Source organism: Eptatretus burgeri, chromosome 1 (assembly GCF_056783735.1).
Source record: "Eptatretus burgeri isolate ZD-2024b chromosome 1, Ebu_testis_v1, whole genome shotgun sequence".
NCBI classification, from domain to species: Eukaryota; Metazoa; Chordata; class Myxini; order Myxiniformes; family Myxinidae; genus Eptatretus; species Eptatretus burgeri.
Genome location: NC_140961.1, coordinates 115,447,741 through 115,473,609, shown reverse-complemented (window position 1 = coordinate 115,473,609; position 25,869 = coordinate 115,447,741). Strand labels below are relative to the sequence as shown.

The 25,869-nt window shown below is 44.2% G+C and overlaps 1 protein-coding gene across 4 annotated transcripts in view; it reads left to right on the top strand.

Annotated features, from left to right (window-relative positions):
* ZER1 (zyg-11 related cell cycle regulator) overlaps positions 1 to 25,869 on the top strand; it is a 77,769-nt gene that overhangs the window by 7,354 nt on the left and 44,546 nt on the right. For 3 of the 4 annotated variants that reach the window (XM_085895810.1, XM_085895802.1, XM_085895830.1), the window contains 8 exons: positions 5,017 to 5,180; positions 5,808 to 5,955; positions 6,470 to 6,625; positions 18,420 to 18,667; positions 21,529 to 21,693; positions 22,795 to 22,909; positions 23,026 to 23,172; positions 23,313 to 23,486. In XM_085895810.1, the coding sequence (XP_085751936.1) occupies positions 5,017 to 5,180; positions 5,808 to 5,955; positions 6,470 to 6,625; positions 18,420 to 18,667; positions 21,529 to 21,693; positions 22,795 to 22,909; positions 23,026 to 23,172; positions 23,313 to 23,486 (1,317 nt within the window). Of the gene's footprint in view, positions 1 to 5,016; positions 5,181 to 5,807; positions 5,956 to 6,469; positions 6,626 to 18,419; positions 18,668 to 21,528; positions 21,694 to 22,794; positions 22,910 to 23,025; positions 23,173 to 23,312; positions 23,487 to 25,869 lie in introns of those variants that run through there. The other variant, XM_085895820.1, reaches the window with a different exon arrangement.

The window sequence follows — 25,869 nt, the reverse complement described above, 5'->3', positions numbered from 1 at the left end:
AAATCTAATGGCATGATCCTTGGACCATACCTAATCCCCCGACCAAGTTTCGTCAAAATCCATAGAGGAGTTTTTCCTGAATACTGTTCACAAACAAACAAACAAACAAGCAGTCATAGACTGGTACTTATGAAATCGTCAACTTGACCTCTGACCTTGTCTAATAAAAGCTGTCTTGAGAGAAGGTAGCGACGCAAACCAGAAGTTTCTACGATGATTCTGTACCAAACCATCAAAAATCGAATGTTTTCGATGTTTGACCTCACTGTGACCTTAACCTTTGACCTATTTTGACCAAAATCTAATCAGCACGAGCCATCACCCTCCTGAATCACGTGGTGTAATTTGACATTGGTAGCTTCTTCCGTTCTCGAGTTATCTGCACCAAACCATCAAAAATCGAATATTTGACCTCACTGTGACCTTGACCTTTGACCGATTTTGACCAAAATCTAATCAGCACTCGCCATCACCCTCCTGAATCACATGGTGTAATTTGACATTGGTAGCTTCTTCCGTTCTCGAGTTATCGTGCCTCCAAACAAACAAACAAACCAGCAGTCATAGACTGGTACTTCCGAAATTGTCAACTTGACCTCTGACCTTGTATCGTAAAAGCTGTCTCTGGAGAAGGTAGCGACGCAAACCAGAAGTTTCTACGATGATTCTGTACCAAACCACCAAAAATCGAATGTTTTGGATGTTTGACCTCACTGTGACCTTGACCTTTGACCGATTTTTGACCAAAATCTAATCAGCGCTAGCCATCACCCTCCTGAATCACGTGGTGTAATTTGACATTGATAGCTTCTTCCGTTCTGGAGTTATCGTGCCTACAAACAAACAAACAAACAAACAAACACACAAACAAGCAGTCAGACTGGTACTTACGAAATCGTCAACTTAACTTCTGACCTTGTCGAATAAAAGCTGTCTCCAGAGAAGGTAGCGACGCAAACCAGAAGTTTATATGATGATTCTGTATCAAACCATCAAAAATCGTAACGTCGACGGAAGCAAAAATCTCCATTTCTCCCCGCAATTATACCTTAACGTAACTCAACGACGCGTCTGCTCGAGCGCACTGCATCATGGGATGACCCGTGACGCGCCGAGTGAAATATTTTTTTATACAATCTGAAAACGTCTCCAAAACATCCGATTTTTCCAGAATTTCGACAACCGAGTTTTAAGCGTCCTAACCGATCGCAAAAACCGAAGACAAAATTAAAATCGAAGTTAAAACGAACTCGTAACGTCGAGCGAAGCAAAAATCTCCATTTCTCCACGCATTTATTTAATATCATTTTATCAAAGTCACAAAACCGTAATATTCGACCATCCACCAACAATCCTTACATAATCCGACGTCTTAGCAAGTCAGGCATCCGACGATAACCTTTATTGGGATAAAAAAAAATCATTTTAAACACCATCTTTATCGAAAACACCGTCAGCGCGCACATGCAAAACCTTAACGTAACTCAACGACGCGTCTGCTCGAGCACACTGCATCATGGGACGACCCGTGACGCGTCGAGTGAAATATTTTTTATACAATCTTAAAACGTCTCCAAAACATCCGATTTTTACCAAAATTTCGACAACCAAGCTGACAACCAAAAATACTCCATTTCTCCACGTGAATTTACGGAATTATGTTTGACCTCACTGTGACCTTGACCTTTGACCGATTTTTGACCAAAATCTAATCAGCGCTAGCCATCACCCTCCTCAATCACGTGGTGTAATTTGACATTGGTAGCTTCTTCCGTTCTCGAGTTATCGTGCCTACAAACAAACAAACAAACAAAGAAACAGAAACGGAAGTAATCAATATACTTACGAAATCTTTAGATTTCGTAAGTAACAAACAGAAAGGGGTGAAAACAGTAATCTCTGATCTTCGATGGCGGAGGTTAATAATTGAGGTTTAAATGTTATGAAATCCAAATATTTCAGAAACTTTTCAAAGAGGATTGTGAAACAAGGAAATATTTATAATAATTGATTGAACGGACAGAATCAGGCAAACTTTTTTTTTTTAATCAAACCTTTTTAGTTACCAGGCCACATTTCACATATCAGGCAAAGTTAATCATCACAATGGTAGGATATTGGGAGAAGAAAATCCGTTTGGTATTTATTTATTTATTTATTTTGTTCCTTATGTATGTTTACATGGTTTGACTTGTGGAAAAGTGATGGCACAGAACAAATCAGGACACAACATAACAAAGGGAACAGCAGAAGAGAGGGGAAGGGGGGGGCAACAGCAGGGCAGAGGGCAAAAGTAAATGGAGATGGACAAACAAGGGATGCAGGTTACAATGAGGGGTAAGTGAGAACGAAAAGGGTGGACAATATCAAATGGAATTGCATGAACACAAAAGGGATTCACTGAAAGTAAACCTCTGGTGTGCCATGTCATGTTCTCACATATATGGACCCCACTTACTTGATTAATGCACTGTCACCAGCATTTCGTACTTCAACATGATACGAGAGTTCTTCTTTCCGCAAATTCAAGAAAATCTCCACTTGCTACAAAGAGCTATCTTTCAACAGGATGGAACACCACCTTCCTTTGCTGGAATTGTTAAAGTGGTTTTTAATTAAACTTTGCCAACAATTGGATTGGTCGAGAAGGACCTATTAAATGGCCTGCTCGTTCACCCGACTTAACACCCTCAGATTTTTATCTCCGGGGTTTTAAAAAAAAGAAGTAAAGTCGACACCAACAAATCAAGGGACCTTGAATAACTTAAACATTATATTGTTAATGCTGTCATCTGTCCCTTCAGCTGTGTTGGAAAAATTTTTTCTCAGAATTTCAACACCGAATTACTTTGATTATAATGAAGTAGTACGTGCCCGTACGTGCGTGGCCATACGTGCAAAAAAACAAAACAAAAAAAAGAAACAAAAAAAAAACATTTCAAACCTCGTGCCAGAAACAACAATCACACACAGGCCGTTCCTTCGCTCTCACGTGGCCGTACGTGCGTGGCCGTACGTGCGTGGCCGTACGTGCAAAAAAAACTTTCAAACAACCACACAAGGCCGTTCCTTCGTTCTCGTAAACCACGACTGGATTGGGGCATTGTGTTTATCTATAAATGCGCATAAGAAATCAAGAAATTATTAGAATACAATAAGTCATCACTATCTGGAAGTAGTGAGTGCCCGTACGGAATGTTCACATCATTCCACGAATTATCGCTTGCATTGAAGTAACAACTGCTGTGATACTTACACACACAGAGTTAATTAAAATCAAGTTTACCTCCCTGTCTTTGCCAGCCATGACATTCGCTGCCATTGACCATTTCCACTCCTATGCCACGGTAACTAAGGTGCCCTTTCCCCATCGGCCACGCCTACGCAGCAACGTGTCCTGTCATTGGTTTGGTAAATAAATGGCCGCAGCAACGTGTCTTGTCATTGGTAACTAAGGCGCCCTTTTCCCATCGGCCACGCCTACGCAGCAACGTGTCCTGTCATTGGTTTGGTAAATAAATGGCCGCAGCAACGTGTCCTGTCATTGGTTTTGTAAATAAATGGCCATAACTTGGGAACCACTTGTCCGATTAATATCAACCCTTGAAAAGGCACATACTCAGGTCCCCAGCAATATACCTGGCAAGTTTCAATTAGATCGGACCAGTGGTTTTCGAGAAACAGCGGTCACACACACAGACACACACAGACACACACAGACACATTGCTGAAATTATAGATAGATGATGGATAACATGTAGATGTTTATTAATAACGAGCAAATGCAACCCGTCTCTTTGCTGAAGGGTCAATGAAGTGTGTGGGGGCGGGGGGAATGAGAGAGGGGGAGAGAAGAGAAAAGAGGAGAGGGAGAGGGGGAGGTGGGAAGGGGAGGTGGGAAGGGGAGGTAGAGAGGATGAGGAAAGGGGAGTTAGGGGGGTGGAGGTGGGGAGCGTGACACCTCACCAAACGTTGCTATTCACTGCGGGAGGGAGGGGTGGTTGAGAGTGTGTGTGTGAGAGACAGAGACAGAGGTGTGGGAGGAGAGTGCTGCATTTTATAAGGTGTGGGAGGGGGGGAGTGAGGAGGGGACAGACAGAGAGGGAGGGAGAAGGGTGGGGAGGGAGGCAAAAAAAAGACATAAGGGGTGGAGGTGGGTGAGCAAAGTGAATGATATATGACGGAACACGAAAAAAAAACAGAAAAAAAAACCGTGTCAGAACAGCTGTACACACAACGATACAACAGAGTTTGTAAAGTAATCCGCTGGCACATCTGCAAAAACTTTGATATTCCAGTTCCAAAAAAATTGTGGGAAAATGAGCCAAAAGCAATCACTGAAAACATTGAAGTTCTGGTCACGTAAGTCCTAATGATCCCATCGGGAATGAACATCGAAAACAAAGCATTGTGACCAGATATCAGAGTTTTGTACAAAGAAAAGAGAAAGCATTGCTAATTGAGGCGATAACACCAGTGATTTTGGACTGATGATGCAAAAATCAAGAAAATGACCAAATACCAAGACCATAAGCATGAAGTGAAAAGATCCTGGAAGCTAAAGGAAAGCCAAAGTTGGACCAGTAATGATGAAGAACCTCACAGTGAGAATTAAAAACCATCCTGGGAATATCACGACAAACGAACTACATTTGGAAGCCGCCCTGAGCTCAGTAACGATCCTGAAGAGAGCCCTCGGCACAAAACTTTGAATCTGGTGGCCCATTTTGGAGTGGACAAGCTGATTCGTTTGTTAAGTGTATTTGTAAGTTAATTTGCACTCAACATGCTGACTGGTTCAACAAGCACACTGAGTGGTTTCCTCCAATCAAAAACTGGGAAAGTCAAGAGGGTCTTAAGATCCTGACTCCTGATCATAGAAAAACGCCCAGAAAGTCGGTCAACTCAACCAGTCTGTGCAGTGAAAATTGGGCCAGAAGTTGAGAAAAGTTTATGTTGTGAGTTTGGAAAGTAATTGTTCTCTTTTGCCACCACTTGTTCTTCTGTTTCCCCAAGGTGATGGCAGAAGGGCTGGAGCCCCGTTCTCTAGCTGAGCTGTGTGTACAATGTTGTCTTGTACAAACTGTCCCTGCATTGGCCAGATATGACGATACAAATACGCTGTGTTTGCACCCTGGGCTCAAGCTACCTAGCGACATATGTGATCGTTTAGTGAACTCGTACGTATCCTTTTGTCCATGCCTCTCTTTATACTGTTACCCATACTTTAATTATACACATTCTGCATATCCTTAGGAAAGTCGTTTGCCCATTGCAGCATTTTGGGTTGTGCAGGGGGAAGAATACCAAGGAGAGGGGGACACAGTGGTCTTTCATCTTGTCCTGTACTCAATAATATTAATGATTAGGTTTTTAAAAGTTATAACAGGCATTTTCCTTCAAGAAAGTAAGCTTGGTGTTGGCTTAACAGTTAAAGTGGCTGGCTTAAGATATTAGGGTCTTCAGTTTGAGCTTCTGTCGAGCTGTTAAATACCACCAGATAGGTTGATTCAGCCTGTCATCCCTCCGAGGTCAGCAAAATGAGTACCAACTTACTGGAAACTGGGCACTGCATCAGCTGCACAGCCACGCAACAAGCAATGATGCAACCAGCAGCTACAGGCTGCATACAGAATACTGTAATAACAATCAAGAAAGTGCAAATTATTTATTACTTTTAGTAAAGACATTAATTAGTAGATTCTGCACTCCCTCCCAATGAGATCTGTTTATGTTCGACACCAACTCTTATGCATTACAAATAAAAGGTATCTTTAAAATAAAGCAGTTATCCTCTTTTCATACAGATACGTGGAACATTTCGTCCTTGAGGTTGGTGGTAGGCTGGATGGCTTCCTGGAACTTTTTTCCGATCCCAAATCAACACGGCTTCAGCGGCTCTGCTTCAGGGACTTTGACCTCCAAGAGAGAGACCTGGAAGCCCTAAGCAATCAGGCATGAATCACGTTAAAGTTTTTGTATCATACCTCTTAATATCAATCCTTTTTAAAACAACAAAAAAAATTTCATGGCATTTATTTGGATTCTTCCAATTCATTTGAAATTCCAACAGAAGAGAGGAATTGGAGACATGCCAGAGCTTGTGAAAGTTTGTAAAAAAAAAAAATTTTTTTTTTTTCAGGTGAAAAGTCGAAGGTATGAAAACTCATTTTACACCCTTTCCCTTTTGCCTTTGCATATGTGATATGCAGAGGGCTCTCTTTTATAAATTGCCAATTATTATGTCCAGCTTTTCTTCCTTTTTTTTTTCTTCCAATGAATCTTGCCAAAACTTTAAAACCTCATTGGTGGTCTCATTTTCTCATGCTTTCCCCATCAAACAAGAGATTTTGATTGTGACTTGAAATGCACTTGTGGTTTGTAAATACGATTGTGAACCTTGGTGATTTGATTGATGCCTTGTGAGTACCTTTGTATTTGATATAGCGCCCTTATTTCTCTCTCGTAGGAACTGATAGTGTTGGATTTGACACAGTGTGGGAATTTGGGGTCGAGAGCTTGGCGGTATCTCCTTACTCTCCGTGGATCTCTCACTGTGCTGTCTCTTCATGGGTGCACACTGAGTTTGGATGAGGATGAAGAAGACAAAGAAATATCAAATAAGGTGAGACCACTGAGGATGGCACATGCAGAGAAGATCAATTTATTGTCCATTCATTGGAGTTTGAAATACCATATTGAATTGGTTAAAGAACAGTGCAAGGTATGATATTCCAGATCAAAACAGCAGCTCAATCATGATACCAAGCACGCATATTGAAACGGCTTCGTTTTTTTTAATTTTAATTTAAAAAAATATATTATACTACATTTTTAAGATTGATGGTTTCTGTTTCAATCAAGCTGGCTATAACACACCTTTTTGTATTGCACTGTTGTAAAACCAACATGGTTGAATAATGGCACGGTTCTACCCATTTTGTAAAAATACCGTTGCGGTTCTGGGAAGCCAGCACTCCCCATAGGCAATGGCACACAACATATATCGGTCCCGAGACAGTTATTTCATGAGCATCCGTTTTAGGTAGCCGTTTCCTTACTTCCAGTGGGTTTATGGGACAAAATGCATTGCGAGGGCTTTTAGGCAGGTCTTATTTCCCATTCTTTACTCTTTATCCTTTACTTATTTTCCTTTACTTCACACACGACCTTCTCTAGCATGCAGGCCACAGTAACAGATAGCTCATTTGCATATGCGCCATTCTGCGTTCAAACCTCACGCCATTACCAAACAGATGCTCACCTCGGACCACAACGCTACAACATTACTAGAACCACTACAACGCCTTTATAAAAATTCCTACATCAGTCCGAGCTCGCTTACCTTCGCCACTAACCACCACAACCACTACGATGCCCCAATCACCTCGCCATAACTCACTGCTGCGAACCCTGCAACCACAGTTCCGACCCCGGATGCCCACCACTGCCTGTAGAGATATCTAGGGACAATGGACACCACATACTACTGCAGATGCTTGTGCTTGGGACATTCTGGTGTGTAGTTTGAAGCGCAATAATCCGTTCAACATCACATGAATAGCCCGAGCACTCCACTCAATTACGGCCCCCATTTGGTGTCCAGCGCATTGTAATGTCCTCAATGGACAGGAACGAAAGCTCTGAAGTGGGAACAACAGGTTTAATTTGGACACAGGCACAACACAGCACACCATCGAAACATGGTTGGGTCACATGACTCTGCTTAACCACACTCCGGTGCACCCATGTATGCGTACATTATCATAAACTACTGATACATGTCATCTTCCCCACTCCTCATCCCCCCCTCACCCCGCTGTTTTTTGTTTTTGTTTTTTAATACAAATCAAGATGCTTAGGAGACTTACAGACACGAGCTGATCTTCTAAGGGCTAGTGGAGGGCTGTCCTTGCTTGTAGCTGCTGTGTGGTTAACACAGGTGGTGTTAATGCAGGAGTGGGTGACAAAGACACTTGAGCCGGTTAAATGTTTGGCTCCCCATGACGTAACCTGAGTTGGTCAACAAGTTTATGCATGCATCTACCATCACACAACTTCACAAGAAACATCATCTCACAAATGTTATCGATAATGATGCCAGATAACCACCTGGTTCCACATCCGGAGTTCAACACGTATACAGGATCATTGATCTGGAAGTTGCCGTATGCAGACGTCTGGTCGTGATTACGTTTCTGTTGATACTTGTTATTCTTGACCTCGACCGTTACATCTGGGTGCACTAATAATAACTGTGTTCTTAATTCACGACTCATCAGAAACTTGGCAGGTGAGTGACCGGTGGTTTGATGTGGTCTGGTGCGGTAGTTGAGCTAGGTGAGATTGAATGACCCTTCCTTGACGCGGCTTAGACCATTCTTGACGATCTGAACAACACTTTTGGCTTGACCGTTACTGGCAGGTTTGTAGGGGGCAGATGTGTAGTGTTTAATGCCATTCATTTTACAAAAGTTCTGAAACTCTGAAGTTGTAAATGGTGATCCATTATCTGATACAATGGAGTTTGGAATACCATGTTGCGTGAACATGGTACGCAGACCTTCAATTGTTACAGCAGAGGATGAGGATGGCACCACGAGAGCTTCAATCCATTTGAAGTGGGCATCTACTTTAAGGAAAAGCTTCCCTTGAAATGGACCAGCATGGTCGATGTGTAGTCGAGACCATGGTTTTGATGGCCATGACCACATGGCCAATGGAGACTGTGGCCGTGTCTTGGCATGGGCTTGACAAGTGTAACAATGGTGTGCACTGGACTCGATGTCACTATCCAAACCAGGTGATCAAACATGGGCTCGGGCAATTGCCTTCATGGTGACTATGTCTGGATGAACATTGTGGAGTTCACTGATAATTTTCCCGTGGAATTATCACTCTGCTACTCCAAAGCAGGCAATCTGCATCAATAGAGAGCCCATCCTTCTGGATGAGGTACCGTTTCGTCCCTTTCAGTAGTTATTTCCAAGTACCTGACATAACAGTGTTTAATTTGTGACAAATCTGGATTGCTATTGGTAGCACAAGGTGCTTTGTGGTTATGGGCACCTCATCGTGAATGACATTAGCCATGAGATGAATGATATCGCCAGATTGTGGAGGTTCTGGGATGGTTACGGGAAGCGGCAAGCAACCGAGGGCGTCAGCACAGTGCATTTCCTTATCCGGGTGGTAAACTAATGAATAGTCATAACCAGCAAGGGTCAATGTCCAACGTTGTACACAACCTGATGATGTGGGCAGAATGGCTCTGGTTTCTCCCAGGAGACCTAACAAGTGTTTGTGATCAGTCTCAGTGGTAATGTGTCTTCCTAAGACATAGTGGTGCATCTTTAAGGTGCCCCAGACACACGCTAATGCCTCTCGTTCGATTTGAGCAAAGCGACGTTCAGTGTCAGATGGGGTTTGGGATGCATACGCAACAGGCTGGAGATTACCGGTTACATTTGTTTGCAACAACGCACACCCAGTGCCATTTGAAGAGCCATCACAACTGAGAATAAGTTCCTTGGATGGGTCGTAATGGGCAAGTAACGGCGAAGAAGACAGCACGGTTTTCGCAGCCTTGAACGCTCTTGTTTGGGCAGATTCCCATTTCCAGACAACACCTTTCCTGAGGAGAAGATGCAGAGGCTCGATGGCTGTGCTTGATTGAAGCAGGAAATTACCAAAGTAGGTCAACATACCCAGGAATGCACGAAGTTCTGAAATGTTTTGTGGAATTGGTGCATTCACAATTGCTTCAACTTTGCTCGTAGAGGGTGTGGTGGAAAAGAACTCGATTTTCCACATGATGGATCAGCATACAAAAGAGAATCTTTAATTTCATACAAACAGAGTAAGAACATTCAATGATTCACTGAAACATTCAAATGAACTTCACTAACTAGAATCCCGAAGCAATCCCACTTATACTTATTTGACATCCAAAAAATGAGAGGGTGAGACATTTGGCAATTCAACTACAGGATGAGCTGATCGGCACGAGGCAAAATAACTCGGCACTGCAATACGTGGCCACTTTGGGTGGGAGGGAAAGAATAACACTCATGGCGAAAGTTTGCAGTGTCATCAACCAGGTCAGCCTGTTCTAGGCAGTGAGCAAGACCTTTTTCAGAGTAAGATATTCATTTATCACTATGTAAGTCAAAAGACTCGGGAAAAGGGAAACTTTACTGACAGCCAATTTGACTAGAGGAAATAAATTAAATTTATAAAGTACCAGCAACATTTAAACAAGTGAATATGAGGTCCGTCTAAAAAGTAACGGGACTGAGCCTGCTGTGTGCTCCACTTACACAACTTGAATGAACGGGTTGCGTCACAGTCTTTCACAACATTCCAGCATTATATATGATTGGTGATGGTTGACTGCGCTCATCGTGTGATTTTTTTACAGGTCCTGCTTTACACCTTGTCTAGTCTGAGTCGTCGCGCTATGAGTTGTGAGCAGAAAGCCAATCTGAAGTTTCTTGCCAAACCAATCTGAAGTTTCTTGCCAAGCTTGGCAAAACACCTTCCGAATCCTTCGCAATGCTGCAGAAAGTCTATAGGGAAGAAACGATGTCACGTACACATGCATTTGAATGACACAAGAGGTTTAAAGAGGGACGGGAGGAGGTTGAAGACAATCCACGGTCTGGAAGACCTTCAACAAGCAGATCGGTGGACAACATCGAGCTTGTGAAACAGATGGTGCGCACAGATCGTCGACTCATGGTGCGGATGATTGCTGAGGAACTTTCCATCAGCAAGGACACTGTCTGGAGCATCATCACTAAAAATCTCGAAATGCGCAAGGTGTGTGAAAAGATTGTCCCCAAGCTGTTGTCCGAGGACCAGAAACAGCAAAGAGTCACTGTCTGTCAAGACATTATCGAGCGCCTCGAGGACGATCCAGACCTGCTTGGGAGAGTCATTCCTGGTGATGAATCGTGGATATTTGAACACAATCCCGAGACCAAACAGCAGAGTCGTCAGTGGAAAAGTCTGGCATCATCAAGACCAAAGAAATCAAGGATGTCGAAGGTCAAGGTGATGCTCTTCACGTTTTGTGACATCAAGGGCATCGTCCACTTCGAGTTTCTACCACAGGGTTAAACAGTAAATCAATACATGTGCAAGGAGATCCTCCAGCACCTCATGAGATCAGTCCAGGACAAGAGGAGGGATCTGTGGGAGAACAGCGCCTGGGTGTTCCACCATGACAATGCCCCTGCTCACAGTGCCCTGAGCATCCGACAGTTTCTGGCTGATAGGAACGTGCCAACTCTGGAGCAACCCCCGTATTCGCCAGACTTGGCCCCTTGTGATTTTTTCCTATTCCCCAAGCTCAAGGGGGTGATCAAGGGGACCCGATTTCCTGATGTGGAGGCCATCAAAAGACAACGGAGCTCCCGAGGATTCCAGAAGAAGCCTTCCGGGGGTGCATCGAAGCATGGCAGAAGAGGATGGACAAGTGTGTGAGACTGGAGGGAAACTATTTTGAAAGGCACAAGCTGTGATTTCAATATATTTTTTGAAATAAAATTTCTGTGAAGTCAGTCCCGTTACTTTTCAGACGGACCTCGTATGAGGGAAGAATGCATGAATGTAATCAATTTTCTTCCACTTGGGCAGCTTCCCATTTCCAGGCAAATGCCTTTCCTGATGAGAAGATGCAGAGGTTCGGTGGTTGTGCTCAGTTGAGGCAGGAACTTACCAAAGGAGGTCAACATACCCAGGAATGCACGAAGTTCTAAAATGCTTTGTGGCATTGGTGCATTCACAATTGCTTCAACTTTGCTCAGAGCGGGCAAAATGCCTTGACAGGAGATTTGATGACCCAGGTATTCAACTTCACATGCCATAAAGGTTCACTTCTCACACATTAGGCGTAACCCAGCTTGTGACAGCCGATTGAGGACTTCGTTTCGGTTCTTGAGGTGTTCTTGTGTTGGGGCTCGCACCTGATCCCTGGATTACTATGCTATAATTCGGAGAAATAGAATCATCAACAAATATAATGGCTTATCACGGCAAGGATAATATACCGTCACACAATACAAGAAGTCAAGAATAGGCCTATGATTCCTCTTTAATCATAAACCAATCAATCAATCAAACAGCCAATCAACCTGTGCACAAGCCGAACAGAATGCTATCACGAGTATAACAAAACTGCTCTGTCTGTCTTCATTCACCCCTGGTTTTATATTCATTTTCAGAGAAATTTCACTCTTAAGCGAGACGCATCTTGCGGTAAGTGACTCAACCAACAAATTCCTGAGTGCAACACATCTTATGGTTAGTGGCTCAACTCGTTCTTGCACAAAGCTCATCTCATGGTTAAGCCGATAAGGATGTGGGTCCGGAGAAGCACCAGTTATGGGAGTCCTTTCTCTGGTTTAAGCAATCAACAGGGTCCTTATTGTGGAACTTTTACAAGACATCAGCATTGCAAACACAGCATCTTCTCTTTATCTTCAAGCACCAGAGAGTGCTTTCGACAGCACAGTCTGCCATGGATATGAGGAAATATTCACTGCGCTGTATTTTTCTTGGCTCATGTCTCCAGATCCAATTCATGGTTATATTTTGAATTATTAAGAAGCATCCGAGCAGTGATAAAACAAATTTTAACTCGATGTGAGCAATAAACAACTTTTAATCAAAAAATAAATTTAAAAGTAAGTTTTAAGTGAAAGAAAAGCTGAAATCTCTATTTCAGCCCTCACACATGTTGTGACTTGCCAGTCACTCATATGTCGTCCAGAAATAGAACTGTCTTTGGTACAGTTTTCAGTAATGTCTCAATCTTGCATTGGAAGATTGGTGCAGCAGAGCGTATGCCAAATGAGCATCTGTTGTACATGTAGAGTCCTCGATGAGTGTTGATGCATGTATAGGGCTTGGAGTCATCATCCAGTTCCATTTGAGCATAGGCATTGGCCAAGTCAAGCTTCGTGAATGTCTGGCCACCCATGAGAGTGGTGAACAGATCTTCTGCTTTGGGCAAAGGGTAGCCATCCCGCTTTGAATAGCAGTTGATTGTCGTTTTGTAGTCCCCACAAACGTACACTGTTCCATCTGCTTTGAGTATTGGAACACAAGGTGCCGCCCAGTCAGAGTACTCGACTGGTGAGATGATGCCCTCACACTGCAGGCAGTCAAGCTCACATTCGATCATTGATCATATCATTTGGGGCACAGGTCTCACCTTATGGAACAATGGCTGAGCAGCTTCAGAAACATGAATCCTCACTTTGGGCCCTGCAAAGGTGCCAACACCATCGATGAACAGGCTAGGGTAGTTGTTGAGCACGGTATCGTATCCAGCATCAGAGTTGGAGACTCTGTTTACGTCACTCCAATTAAGTCTGATTATTCGTAACCAATCTCGGCCTAAGAGGGTTTGTCCTTCTCCACGCATGATCAGTAGTGGTAGGACATGAGTGCTGTTTCCATATCCTACAGTTACATTAGCTGGGCCAACTACAGGAACCACCTCCTTGGTGTGTTCTCAAGTCATTCGATACAGGCTGGAGTGCAGGAATATTTATTGGAGGGTAGATGGAGGTGAACTTGCTCTCACTCATAATTTATCTGGAAGCACCGGTATCAACTTCCATCCTCACCGGGATCTTATCGATTGTTCCATCAACTATAATTGGAGCATCTGAGCTCTTTGTTCCAACAGAGAAAACTTCATAAATTTCCTCACTTGACTCTCGGCTGCAGGCTGTGCTCTGTGACCTATCGCCCGCTGCAGCAGGGTTCACCCCAATGTGATAAGCAGGAGACAAGTTCTTCGACTTGGATCGTAAACAACGACACTTCAAGTGTCCCCGCTTACCACTGTTGTCACAGGTATAATTCCTGTACCGACATTGGAAAACTTGATGATTACCTCCACAACGCCAACACGTTGCCCCAACCTTCCGGGTCGATTCAGAAATGTCAGGAGGTGGAGGTGAATTTGGTGGCTTGCTAAAACACTTTTACTTGTAGCCAAAGGTTACCTTGTTCGCCGATGGGTCCTGTTGGAAAACTTTTGACTTGTTAGAGATCACATGCTGGCTCTCGGCAGTTTGCATGCACACAGTGGCTATTTCCACCACTTTAGCCAAATTTGGGTCGGATTCAGCAAGGAGTTTCCGTAGAATTGAGTTGTCATTGATGCCTATTCTAAAGAAATCATAGAACATCTCTTCGAGTTTATCTGTAAACTCACAAAGTTTGGTGAGTCGGCGTAAATCGGCCACGAACTCGGATACTGGCTGACCATCTTGACGATGGTGGGTATAAAATTTGTATCTCAAAATGATCTTATCCAGTTTAGGGTGACAATGTCTTTTCATGAGATTGACGAGCTCTTTATACGACTTATTAGAAGGTTTGGCTGGGGCAAGAAGATCTTTGATGAGGCTGTACGTCAGGGTGCCACATACGGTCAGTAATACAGCTCTCCGCCTTTCAGCATCCTCATCGGTGTCCATTTTGTTTGCCACAAAGTACTGCTTCAGACGATCGGTATCATCTTCCCAATCATCCCCCACTGCGTATTCTTGCATTCTGCCGATGCACGAAGACATCCCATCTTCGTCACCACTGTCATGTACTCACTGGAAAGGGACGAATGCCCTGAAGTGGGAACAACAGGTTTAATTCGGACATGGGCACAACACAGCACAGCATCGGAACATGGGTGGGTCACATGACTGCTTAACCACGCCCCGGTGCACCTGTGTATGCATGCATTGTCATAAACTGCTGATACATCTCACGGATGTTCATGGCCGGAAAGCAGCCATGCAAATGGAACAGTGTGCATTTGGGGGGACGACAAAACGACGATCAACCGCTGTTCAAAGCGGGATGGCTACCATTTGCCCAAAGCAGAGGATCTGTTCACCACTCTCATGGGTGGCCAGACATTCACCAAGCCTGACTTGACCAATGTCTATGCTCATGGCCACCAGATACTCTCACCCCCATGTTAAAGTCAGAGCTCCTTTGTGTGGCGAGGCGCAGAAGTGAATTGGACCATTTCCGGGACCAAGTACACGCATGAGCACAGCCAAAACCAGGGGAAGCGTCTGTGCACCAATGGGGATGCTTGGAAACGCCTACCGCTTGTCCTGATCCGCCTTTAGGCTCCTCCCTCACTAAACCAACTAAAAATACCCTGCAAGGGGCGAGGGGAAAGATAAGATGCTTTTGGCTGGGGCGGAAGGCGGAGCTGAACAGGCGGATGGAGCTTGGGGAACAGAGCAAGTGGAGCAGAGCACTGGGTGGGCGAGTGAACCTCGCACCAGACCGATCACAGTTATCAGACCATGAGCAGCTACACTTACGAACTTCCTTGCACTTCATTATTAGGCTATTTTCTCACACCTTCTGTGTCTTCTTCTTCGTCGTCTTCTTTCTTCTTCGTCTTCTTTCTTCTTCGTCTTCTTTTTCTCCTTCGTCTTCTTCTTCGTCTTCTTTTTTCGTCGTGTCTGCTGTGGAAGCGAAAGAGCAATCGGTGAGGGCAAGTCCCAACAAATGTTCTTTTCAGAGCGACCCCACAGACATGCACCTCATCTGTATTTCACTGCACCTCATTTCACCCCTCATTTTGCACCTCCTCTGACCACACACCAAGACCGTCAGTTTTCCTCCTCCTCCTCCTCCTCCTCCTCCTCCTCCTCCTCCTCCTCCTCCAAAGCAACTGGGAAGCATTTGTCTGTCAGTCATGCTAGGTACAATAGAGGTTGCAAACACTTCGTCTGTTCTCATCTTTCTTTGCTCTCTAACGTTCCTCGAGGTATTTTCTGATGGTGCCTATCTTAATACAACTTAAGATTGTGGAAGTACTTTATATCAATATAGTTATGCACTGTGTCCTTTATTGTTCTTTGTAAATATTTACATGTCTTTTTGCTTCATTTATTATTATAAATTGTTTGTATTATATAATGTACCCAGTTTGTCGTGTCTTTTCCTCCATTGGCTCAGTGTAGTCCGCACACAGTATAGCCGGGACGTTCTGCCCCACATAATTTGCTCTGATTAGCTGGTGCATACTCGCAGCTCTGCTCAGCTGCACCTGATCCGGTGAGTTAGAGTATGCATTGAGGGCACGAGACCCCCCCCCCCACCCTTTCCTTGGTGCGGCCATCCACACGTAAGGTATCGCGCGAAGTGGTGTAGTCCTGCCGGATTGGCAGTTCCAATCGGCGCTCATGGTTGTTTTGCAACTTCCAGGCGTGCGGAGTTATCCGTGCCCGGTGGCCTCAGGACCGAGTGTTCGGGAGGGACTCGAGCGCTTTCCCTCATGGAGAAACTCAAACCCTGGATCCGTAACAGTTTCGGTAATTTTGTGAAGTGACGGCTACAGTAATTTCGAAAATAATTGTTTTGCATGTCAATTTAACTTTTGCCATTGTGTGTTGGCTTCATTTCCTTGTTTAGGTTTTTTTTGTTCCAGCAATTCTTCCATTTTGTTGCATACAGTGTTGTGCCTCGTGGAGGAGCTAGAACATCGAATGGATCAGGGCATAACAGAACAAAAGGAACAGTATAGGTTGGCATCTATGGAGAGGAGGAAATTATTCCTCAGGAAATTCCCCGCTCAGTGCGGTGAGATAGACGCCATTTCTATGACGTCGCTGGTACCCAGAGTATCCTGGGAAGTGACGGCAATTCTCCCCAGCTCAGTGGCTGCGTTAAGTGTTTGTCTCATCAGTATGTCCATGTATGTGTGTGTGGCAGCTCCATTATGAGCCTTAGTCCTTGTAGAAAGTGTGGGGGTGTGGGGGGGGAGGGAAATACCAAGAGCAGAGCTGAAGGATGAAATAGAAGACTTGAACAAATAAGGGAAGTGGGGAGGAAACAAGGTTAGGGGAGGAAATGGGGTGGACAAGATGGATACTGCCACAAATTCTCAGAAAGTTAAAACTGGAAACTTAGAAGTGGCTTGAATAGAGTGAAGTGGTTTAAATCCCAATTGGTAATGTGAGATAAGGCCATTGGAGAAAAGACTGCGATGATGGATTCCATGACCTTGATGATGATTGGAAGTATGCTAATAGGTCTAGTTTTGGGGATTTATTTTTGCACCTTGCCTATGTAATGTGGTGATGTTGGCTGACTTCCAAATAGATGTACCTCGAGCAAATAATAGGATGAAAAGAGGATGTGCAAGAGCAGGTTTTTCGGACACTTGAGCTGATGCCGTCTGGTCCAGTTGCAGAATCAGAACCGAGGGTGCCAGAAACTTTTCCACGATACTTTGTCGGCTTGAAGCGATATTTCATGGCCCTTTCACATGCACCGAGTCAGGATTAAAGGTCAGGAGACTGAAAGAAACCTTGTGTGGGTTGGTGGCGGTGGTCTTGGTCAGAGGGAGATGGCAGGCATCATCATGGCCAGGCTTCGTAGCTCTATCCCAACTCGCACGTGCGCTTTCACAATCCGACTCTGGGACTCGACTCTGCCACCCTCTGTGTGACCGTATTCCATCGCTCCTTCCACAACTGTCTTTCACCACCCAGCATGTGAGTGTTCGCTTGTAGCTCCCCGTGGTTCTGTTGCTGACTGACCTTTCCCCGTCCATCTGGATTTTTATAACCTCATGACTGTGCATGGCCCTGCGTTCCCATTGACCCGCCCTCTGCTTCTCGCAACTTCTGCGGCTCCAAGCAGCTTTGAGCGCTCCGAGCAGCTTTGAGTCCTCCTAGCAGCTTTGAGTCCCCGATGGGATTGCTACTTTCCTGCTTGTCTCTTAAATTCATGTGCAATCGTGAGGCACATCGTTCGTGGGGAGAGGGGGAGGGTTGCTGTTTGTAGAGCTGCATAACTATTTATTAATAAAAACACGTAGGCAGCTTACAAAGGGAAACATGAGTGATTTGGGGCGGGGTTAGACACACGGCAGGAGGGAGGGAGCTATGTTTCATCTGCTTTCTGAACATCCCTGTCACATAGCCCATCATTCTACACAAACTAAACACTTGTGCTGGATATTTATTAATGAAATAACTAGTCTATCTTACTCCCATTACCCCCTATAGCTGTTCCCACAACAATGCATTGTCTTCAGCCTTAATCTAACATTTGCCTCCTTCCTCATAAATGTAACAATGCAGATTATGGTCTACCGGTAGTTCTACCTGCACCTCCGCTGGACCAATGCGAATAATGTGAATGATATTTTGGCAACAAGAGGTCAGGTGACCTTGTATTTAATGAAACATAATATGGGTATTGCAGAATTTACCTGTCGTTGGAGCTCTCAGTTGTTCTGGTGACATACCTGTCATACTTATGATTGGAGGAAATGAAACACAAACCTGTTTTCCATGTTTAGTCATTGTTTAAATTGTTTTCATAATTCTCTTCTCTTGCTAATGGCAGGCATGTTCTCACTGTCCCAGGCTTTCACCTTTGAAGGTTTTGACAGGCTGCGAGAACTGTGGCTTAGCCAACTGCCCCCCGGAAGGAGATTGGCCACAACACTTGGCTCCCTGCCCTCGCTCTTGGTTTTGCACCTGTCCGGAATTCCTCTTCCCCATCAGCCGACCTTCCTTCTTCGTTGGCGGACTCAGCTTGTGTCTCTGTCTCTCGCAAACTGTGACATACCTCAAGCATATCTGCAAATCATTGGTTTGCTGGAGCAATTGCGGTATGAAGAGCTAATCTGGGGGTTGGCAGTGATTTGGGCAAGTTTTCAGCCTGGGATTCACCATCTTTGTGTTTATTTTCTCTTTTATTTCTCATTTACTTTGGTCTTGTTTATTTTTGACTCGCAAACATTGTGAGAAAGCATTCTGCAAAAGATCCGTCCTGCATGCCTCATATTTAATCCAGTACATTTCTTGGTCTCCTCCATCACACACATCTGCAGGTTCAAGATTGTATTGATACTGATGTCATCATCGAATGCAGGATGGATGTTTTGTATGCGTGCGTGCACAACTGCACACGTATGTGCATGCCTTTGGAACAATGGCAGCCCACCTCTCCTCCCCCCATTCCACAAATGTGTTTCTGGCCCTCCAGCGATCATCATTGAAGAGTAGATCCCCCACCACCCCACTAACATTTGAGCTGAAAGTTATTCAGTGTGGGATGATGTGTATATATATATATATATCACTTCAATATCGACACCATAAAGGCTTTGAAAGCCTCCAGGCTAACTGACACTGCGGGTGATTTTGTGTCCTCTGAATGCACGAAGCTGGATGTTGCATGTTAATTTTAATACCTCATTTCCCAGCTACAGTCGTGGCCAAAAATATTGGCACCCTTCCACTTTTTTCAAATAATGCACCATTTCTTCCAGAAAGTTGTTTTTTTTGTTTGTTTTTGTTTTTGCGGTGGGCAGTGTAAGTTTCTCAGAGCTTTGGCTCTGAGCGAAACCAAGAGTGCGACATATTTGACCCTTTTAAAAGTCCATGAAATATTATTTAAATTGATGGATTAACTTAAACTTGTCCCATCACTTTGGATGGGTACTCTTCCAAGTATGTATGCCATATAGTGTATATAGTCAAAAGTCAAATGGTTCAGCCTATATGGAAACGGACATTGACTGCTTTGGACGATGCAACCAATGTCGGACCCGATGATTTCTCCATGCTGACTTGGGTTATTGAAAATGTTCACCAAATGAGCTTTTTTCAAACAACCTACCTCCCAGACTCCGAGCTGACGCTCCAACCATTATGCCTCCCCGAGCTCCCGATAGTCAGGATCTTTGCACTTCGCGGTTTATTCCCCCATTCCTCACCGTCTTTATAAACGTGTGCAGTGGTCTGAAAACTTAACCAGTACCTCTAGATTTTGTCGACAAAATATAGTTTTAGCTTTCATTTTACGACACTCCATCTTTTCTAGCTCCTGAGAACCTTCATGAAACAGTGGACGGTGTGGTTGTAGCGAACTCATCAACAGAGTTAACAAGACATTTGGTGGCCTAACATTTTTGCAGACATGGATATTTGTGAATAGGTGTCCGATCAAACAAGGAATTTGTCAAATTTCAGACAATTTCTGTGTCTGCACCACACCGTATCATACATATATATTGTAACGGCAGAATCACCTGCTTGTGTGTTTTTTTCACGACACCAATCTCGGGCTTCTTCTTCATGGTAATTTCAGGAGTTTGTTTGTTGTAATTTTTAGCTTATCTTGATTTGGAATTCTAGAAAAGTGATTGTCATCATGCTCCATCGGTCTCCTATTTCGACTTCCGCGGCCAAATTGCTAGGCCGATCCAGCGGAAATTAGGAAGCAACATTCTGTCTGCTCCTGACTGGTAACGGAGATTACAAAGCTCCTTCTGGTCACGTGACTTTATGTCGGTCAAAATTGCCGCCGACTCGGTATATTTCTTCAAAAATCTTATTCTCCAGACCCACCATTCAGAATGCTCCCAAATTTGGGTTTCAACATTAGGCCAGAGTAGGGATGTTAAATTGTGGAGGTCATGCCAATCACATGACCGGAAGTGTGTCAAAATGGCTGACTTAGTAAATTTTTGGGAAAATCGTGCAAATTCATTCAAAAGTTTCCTCTCCAGATCCACCAGTCAGAATGCTACCAGATTTGGGTTACAACATTAAGCCAGAGTAGGGATGTTAAATTGTGGAGGTCATGCCAATCACATGACCGGAAGTGTGTCAAAATGGCTGACTTAGTAAATTTTTGGGAAAAACGTGCAAATTCCTTCAAAAGTTTCCTCTCCAGATCTACCAGTCAGAATGCTACCAAATTTGGGTTACAACATTAGGCCAGAGTAGGGATGTTAAATTGTGGAGGTCATGCCAATCACATGACCGGAAGTGTGTCAAAATGGCTGACTTAGTAAATTTTTGGGAAAATCGTGCAAATTCCTTCAAAAGTTTCCTCTCCAGATCCACCAGTCAGAATGCTACCAGATTTGGGTTACAACATTAGGCCAGAGTAGGGATGTTAAATTGTGGAGGTCATGCCAATCACATGACCGGAAGTGTGTCAAAATGGCCGACTTAGTTCATTTTTGGGAAAATCGTGCAAATTCCTTCAAAAGTTTCCTCTCCAGATCCACCAGTCAGAATGCTACCAGATTTGGGTTACAACGTAAGGGCAGGGCCCAGATAAGGTACAGGTCCAGTGGACATTTTTTCTTTTCTTTTTTTTAAACGCTGTATATACTTTCACCTTTTGATTTTTTTTAATTTTTAATCTTTTTCTGGTTTTCTTCTTTCTTTTCTTCCTCCCTTCCTTCTCATTTTTCTCATTCCATCCTTGTCTTCTACATCTACCCTTGTCCTTCACTTTCACCCTCACCCTTTCCTTTTTCTTTCCCCATTTTTTTCCTCATATCTCCACTTCCTTTGTTTCTTTTTCCCAAACATTTGTTTTTTTTTTGTTCAGTTCACAAATGAATTTTGAGTGCAACATATTCTCATCCAGAAGTATTTGGATTAATTGAGTGTGCCTGAGCAAGAGCAACATTGCGTGCCTCCTAATGTGTATCTTTATTGAACCTGTTAGACACTTGGACCTGTCTGTGGAAAAGGACAAGACGAGGCAGCTACCGCTGAATGCTGGCCTGTTCTCTGAGCTCTTGTCTCGGTTGCCTCATCTCCAATCCCTCGATCTCTCTGGGCAGTTGCTACGTGATGATTGGCTTGTAGCACCAAGGAAAGAGGAGCCCAGGTACCAAGGCTATGTAATTATGATTGTCCAGACTTTACCCAAAAGCACAATTTCAGGGTAAGATACAGGTAGTGGACAAAAAAGTGGAAACACCTTGGTAAATGAGGGACACCAAGAAACGGCTTCCACGCAGGTGTGGCCCATGTGTTAATTTAGCAAATAACATCCCAGCATGTTTTGAGTCGTGTCTAAAAATGCTGCACAAGCCTGGTTGCCCATAATTTTGGCGAGCATGGCTGCAAGAGGAGACCCCAATGCCCCCATCCACAGAGCACGTGTGGTCACCCAATGGTTTGATGAGCATGACGCTGATGGTATCCAGATGGCATGGCCTTCTCAGTCACCAGATCTGAACCCAATCGAGCATTTGTGGGATATTCCAGAACGACGCCTGAAACAACATTTTCCACCTCCATTATACAGGTGTGAGTTGATCGACTTTCTCATGGAAGAATGGTGCCACATCCCTCTTGCAGAATTCCAGACGCTGGTGGACTCTATGCCATGGCGCATACAGGCTGTACTGGCCGCATATGGTGGCCCAACACCCTATTAAGTGACTTTACATTGGTGTTTCCAATTTTTTTTTCTCCACTACCTGTTGTTGCCATTGGGGCTGGCATGATAGCCTAGAGGTACGCACATTCACCTCTAAGCCGTCTAGCCTGGGTTAGAATACCACCCAGCTATAAACTCTCCTCCTGGTGTTTCGCAGGCAGGTGAGGCATCAGTGTGTCGTCCCTCGGATGGACGTTAAACTTGGCGTCCCGTGTGCCAGCATTAGTTGTTGGACGTTAAACATCCAATGGTGTCCTTTTTGAAGAGCAGGTGAGTTACAGGGGGCACTGCATTAGCAGCCCCACTGTGGGCCTTCGAGAATGGGGCATGTCTGTGTATCCAGCTCAAAGCTGCTTCCTGGTCTAATATGTATACATACAAACAAACCACCAGTAAAAACAGTAAGCAAGCCTATTTCAGTGTACTGCAAGACAAAAGCCTCCCTCACCTAATGTTTAAGGTTGTTTGGCATGCTTGTCATGCTCTCAAAGTCTCGGTTGATGAGAGATTAATAACCATGAAACGATGACATTTCCTTCCCAGCATAGAGCCAGCTGTCAGCAGTTTACTTCCTCTGCGTGTTCTTAAGAGGCCACTGCACTTTCTTGGCTTGTTCCACTCCAATGGATGCGAATTGCCACACCTCCCTGCACATGTGGTAGTGTAATGTTCACATTGCCCTTTACACAACCATATTGCACTCTTCCATCTCGTCGGCTGGAAACTGACCTCTTCCTCGACTATTCCTTTTTTCTTTTTCATACTTATTTCCAGGTGACGGGGGATGAGTGTGAGGTGCATATTTTGAATGCTCTGGACGCATACTCAAGCCTGCGGCCAAGTGTCACTGTTGCTGCTCTCAAGTGTTTATTCAACCTCGTTTGCCATGGAACCTGCAACCAGCCCCATCGAGCCCTCATGGTATAAAAAGCACTAACGACAACGGCAACCTTGTCTATCACCTCTTCTTCTTGCAATACCTTGTTTCTCTTAACCGATGATGTCACAATTACCACTTGTACTGTAAATACAACATTACACCCTTCTCTATTCCACCATAGTTGGTGATAACTGTCCTGCACCGGTACCATACTGATCCAGCAGTGCAAACTCTTGGCTCAGGTGTGCTGTACTACCTGACATGCTTGGAGTACCGTGCTGCGCAGGGGCCTACGGCACGCCGTGCTGCTCTCGCTACTTTACTCTCTGGCCTGGAAAGTCAAACCGACATCATGGTGAGAAAAGAGGGCAGAACATTGACATATTGGGAGACAAGACAACTGTGTGAAAGTAAAGAAAATTCTGTGTTCAATCAATACCTTTTTATGTCTTTCTGTCTTATTAGCTGCTGATTACCTCTGCCACCAAAGGTGGACGGAGGTTATGTTTTCACCCCTGTTTGTTTGTCTGTGTGCAGGATATCTCAAAAGGTTACGGAGGAATTCGGCCAAAATCGAGTGGATAGTTTGAGTGTGTGATGAGGACAAATTGATGATATTATGGTGAAGATCCAGATCCGGATAAGAGAATTTTTAATTTCCTGAGTGATTATTCACTATTGAGTGATGCGGTTACAAAAACAATACATATAACAATATTTCAAAAAGTTGTGGATGGATTATCACAAAAATTTGGGGATGAGTTGGGTCGGTCACAAGAACAAGCTGATAAGATTTTGGTTAAGTTCCCGATGCAGATCCGGCCTGTCAGTGGGATACAAAACATAAACTGTTTCGTGTGGTGAAGGCATGTGCTCTACTGAGTGCCATTCGAGTTTTCAGCTCACCGGGAACGTAGCTCCGGGGAGCTTGTGGGATGGCGTGTCGCCCGTCTGTCCGTAAACCCTTGCAACTTTTCTCTGAAACTACACACGCAATTCCAATGAAACTTGAGCACAACCTTCATCACCCGTGATGTACCAAAGTTTGTTGATTGCATGAAAAAAAAATTCATCGATATTGACTGTTTTTTACTCTCTGGGTAAAGGATGGAAGGGTATCATACATTGCTGCAAGGATGTGCGTAGATACAGACACTTGGGCGGGGCGACTTGACACGTTCCTGACACCTTTTATTTCATTACAGGGATGACATTACGCGTATGCTCACATGTACTATGAAATACGAATCTCAATTATGCCCCATTTTGATCCCTCAACCAGATGTGTGTGTGTGTGTGTGTGTGTGTGTGTGTGTGTGTGTGTGTGTGTGTGTGTGTGTGTGTGTGTGTGTGTGTGTGTGTGTACGTGTACTCTAGTGGGGTGTGCTTGCACATTGTGTAAGCATATGAACCGTTTCCCAATTGTCTTGGGTTGCTCACCTGCATTTGATTTGTCATTTATTTATTTTTAATTTACGGATGTTGTCCGACGGTTGTGATTTTTTTTTTTCCTGGTGTACCGGCTTTGATGTCCATCGGCATACAAAATTAATGTGCTTCCCCATTGTCTCGGGTCGCTCATCCGAATTTTTTTCATTGATTTTCTTTCTTCATTTATTTACTTTCATTTATTTATATTTTCATTTATGGATGTTTGCCGACGATTCTGTGATCACTGCCGGTGTATCAGCCTTGATGTCCATCAGCATGCTAAATTTCAGCTTTCTATGTCACCCAGAAGGTCCCAATCTTTAAATTCAGTCAGTGAATCAGTGTCAATCAGTGAGCAAGCCTGGTGTTGGCTTCGTGGTTAGGGTGCCTGGCTTGGGATCTTAGGGTCCTAAGTTTGAGCCCCGTTGGCTTCTGAATTAACACCAGGTGTGGTCGACTTAGCCAGTCATCCTTCCGAGGTCGGCAAATTGAGTACCAATGTACAAGTATAGGGGCACAGTATCAGCGGCATCGTCGTGCCCCAACAAAATGATAGCTACCCGACAGCAAAGCTGCCATATGCAAGAAGAAGAAATCAGTCAGTGAATCAGTGGTGAGAAGGCACTTTGTATATCATATATATATATATATATATATATATATATATATATATATATATATATATATATATATATATATATATATATATTGTTACGAGTTTCGTGCCTGCCGGCGTGCGATCGGCCGCTTTCCACTAATAGCAACCGCGTCGCCCACCGGACGGACAATTCAGTCGTGACCCTCCTGGAACTACCGCCAGGAGCCAGTCACGGGTGGGGTTTAACCTCACCACAACCCAGTCCGCATTCTACCCACGCGAAATAGGGTGAATCGCCGAATGTCGATATACCTAAGTACCCGCGCGGGTAGCGTACCGAGGAGTTGTACCACGCCGCAGGTCGGCTCCAGACACGAACCGCTTAAGCAGCTCGTTCCGTGCTAAGGGGATAACCGAGCGGAGTTATAGGCCCGGTCACACCTTGACGTTTTAGCCAGCGATGGCAACGTATTAAAATGTGTGTAAAACGCTGGCTTACGTTGAACTTTTGATGCTTTTTTTTAAAGATTCGGACGTATTCATAGCGACTTGGTCTTATGTATAACGCATTGGTAACGGACACAGAACGTTTCGTTGTGTTATAGATAACTTATACCAACGAATGCTGAACCTGTTGTCGGCCTACACAACCGATGCCCAACGATAGTCTAACTTAGGCATAGTGCGTTGCACGCATCGCCGACGATGT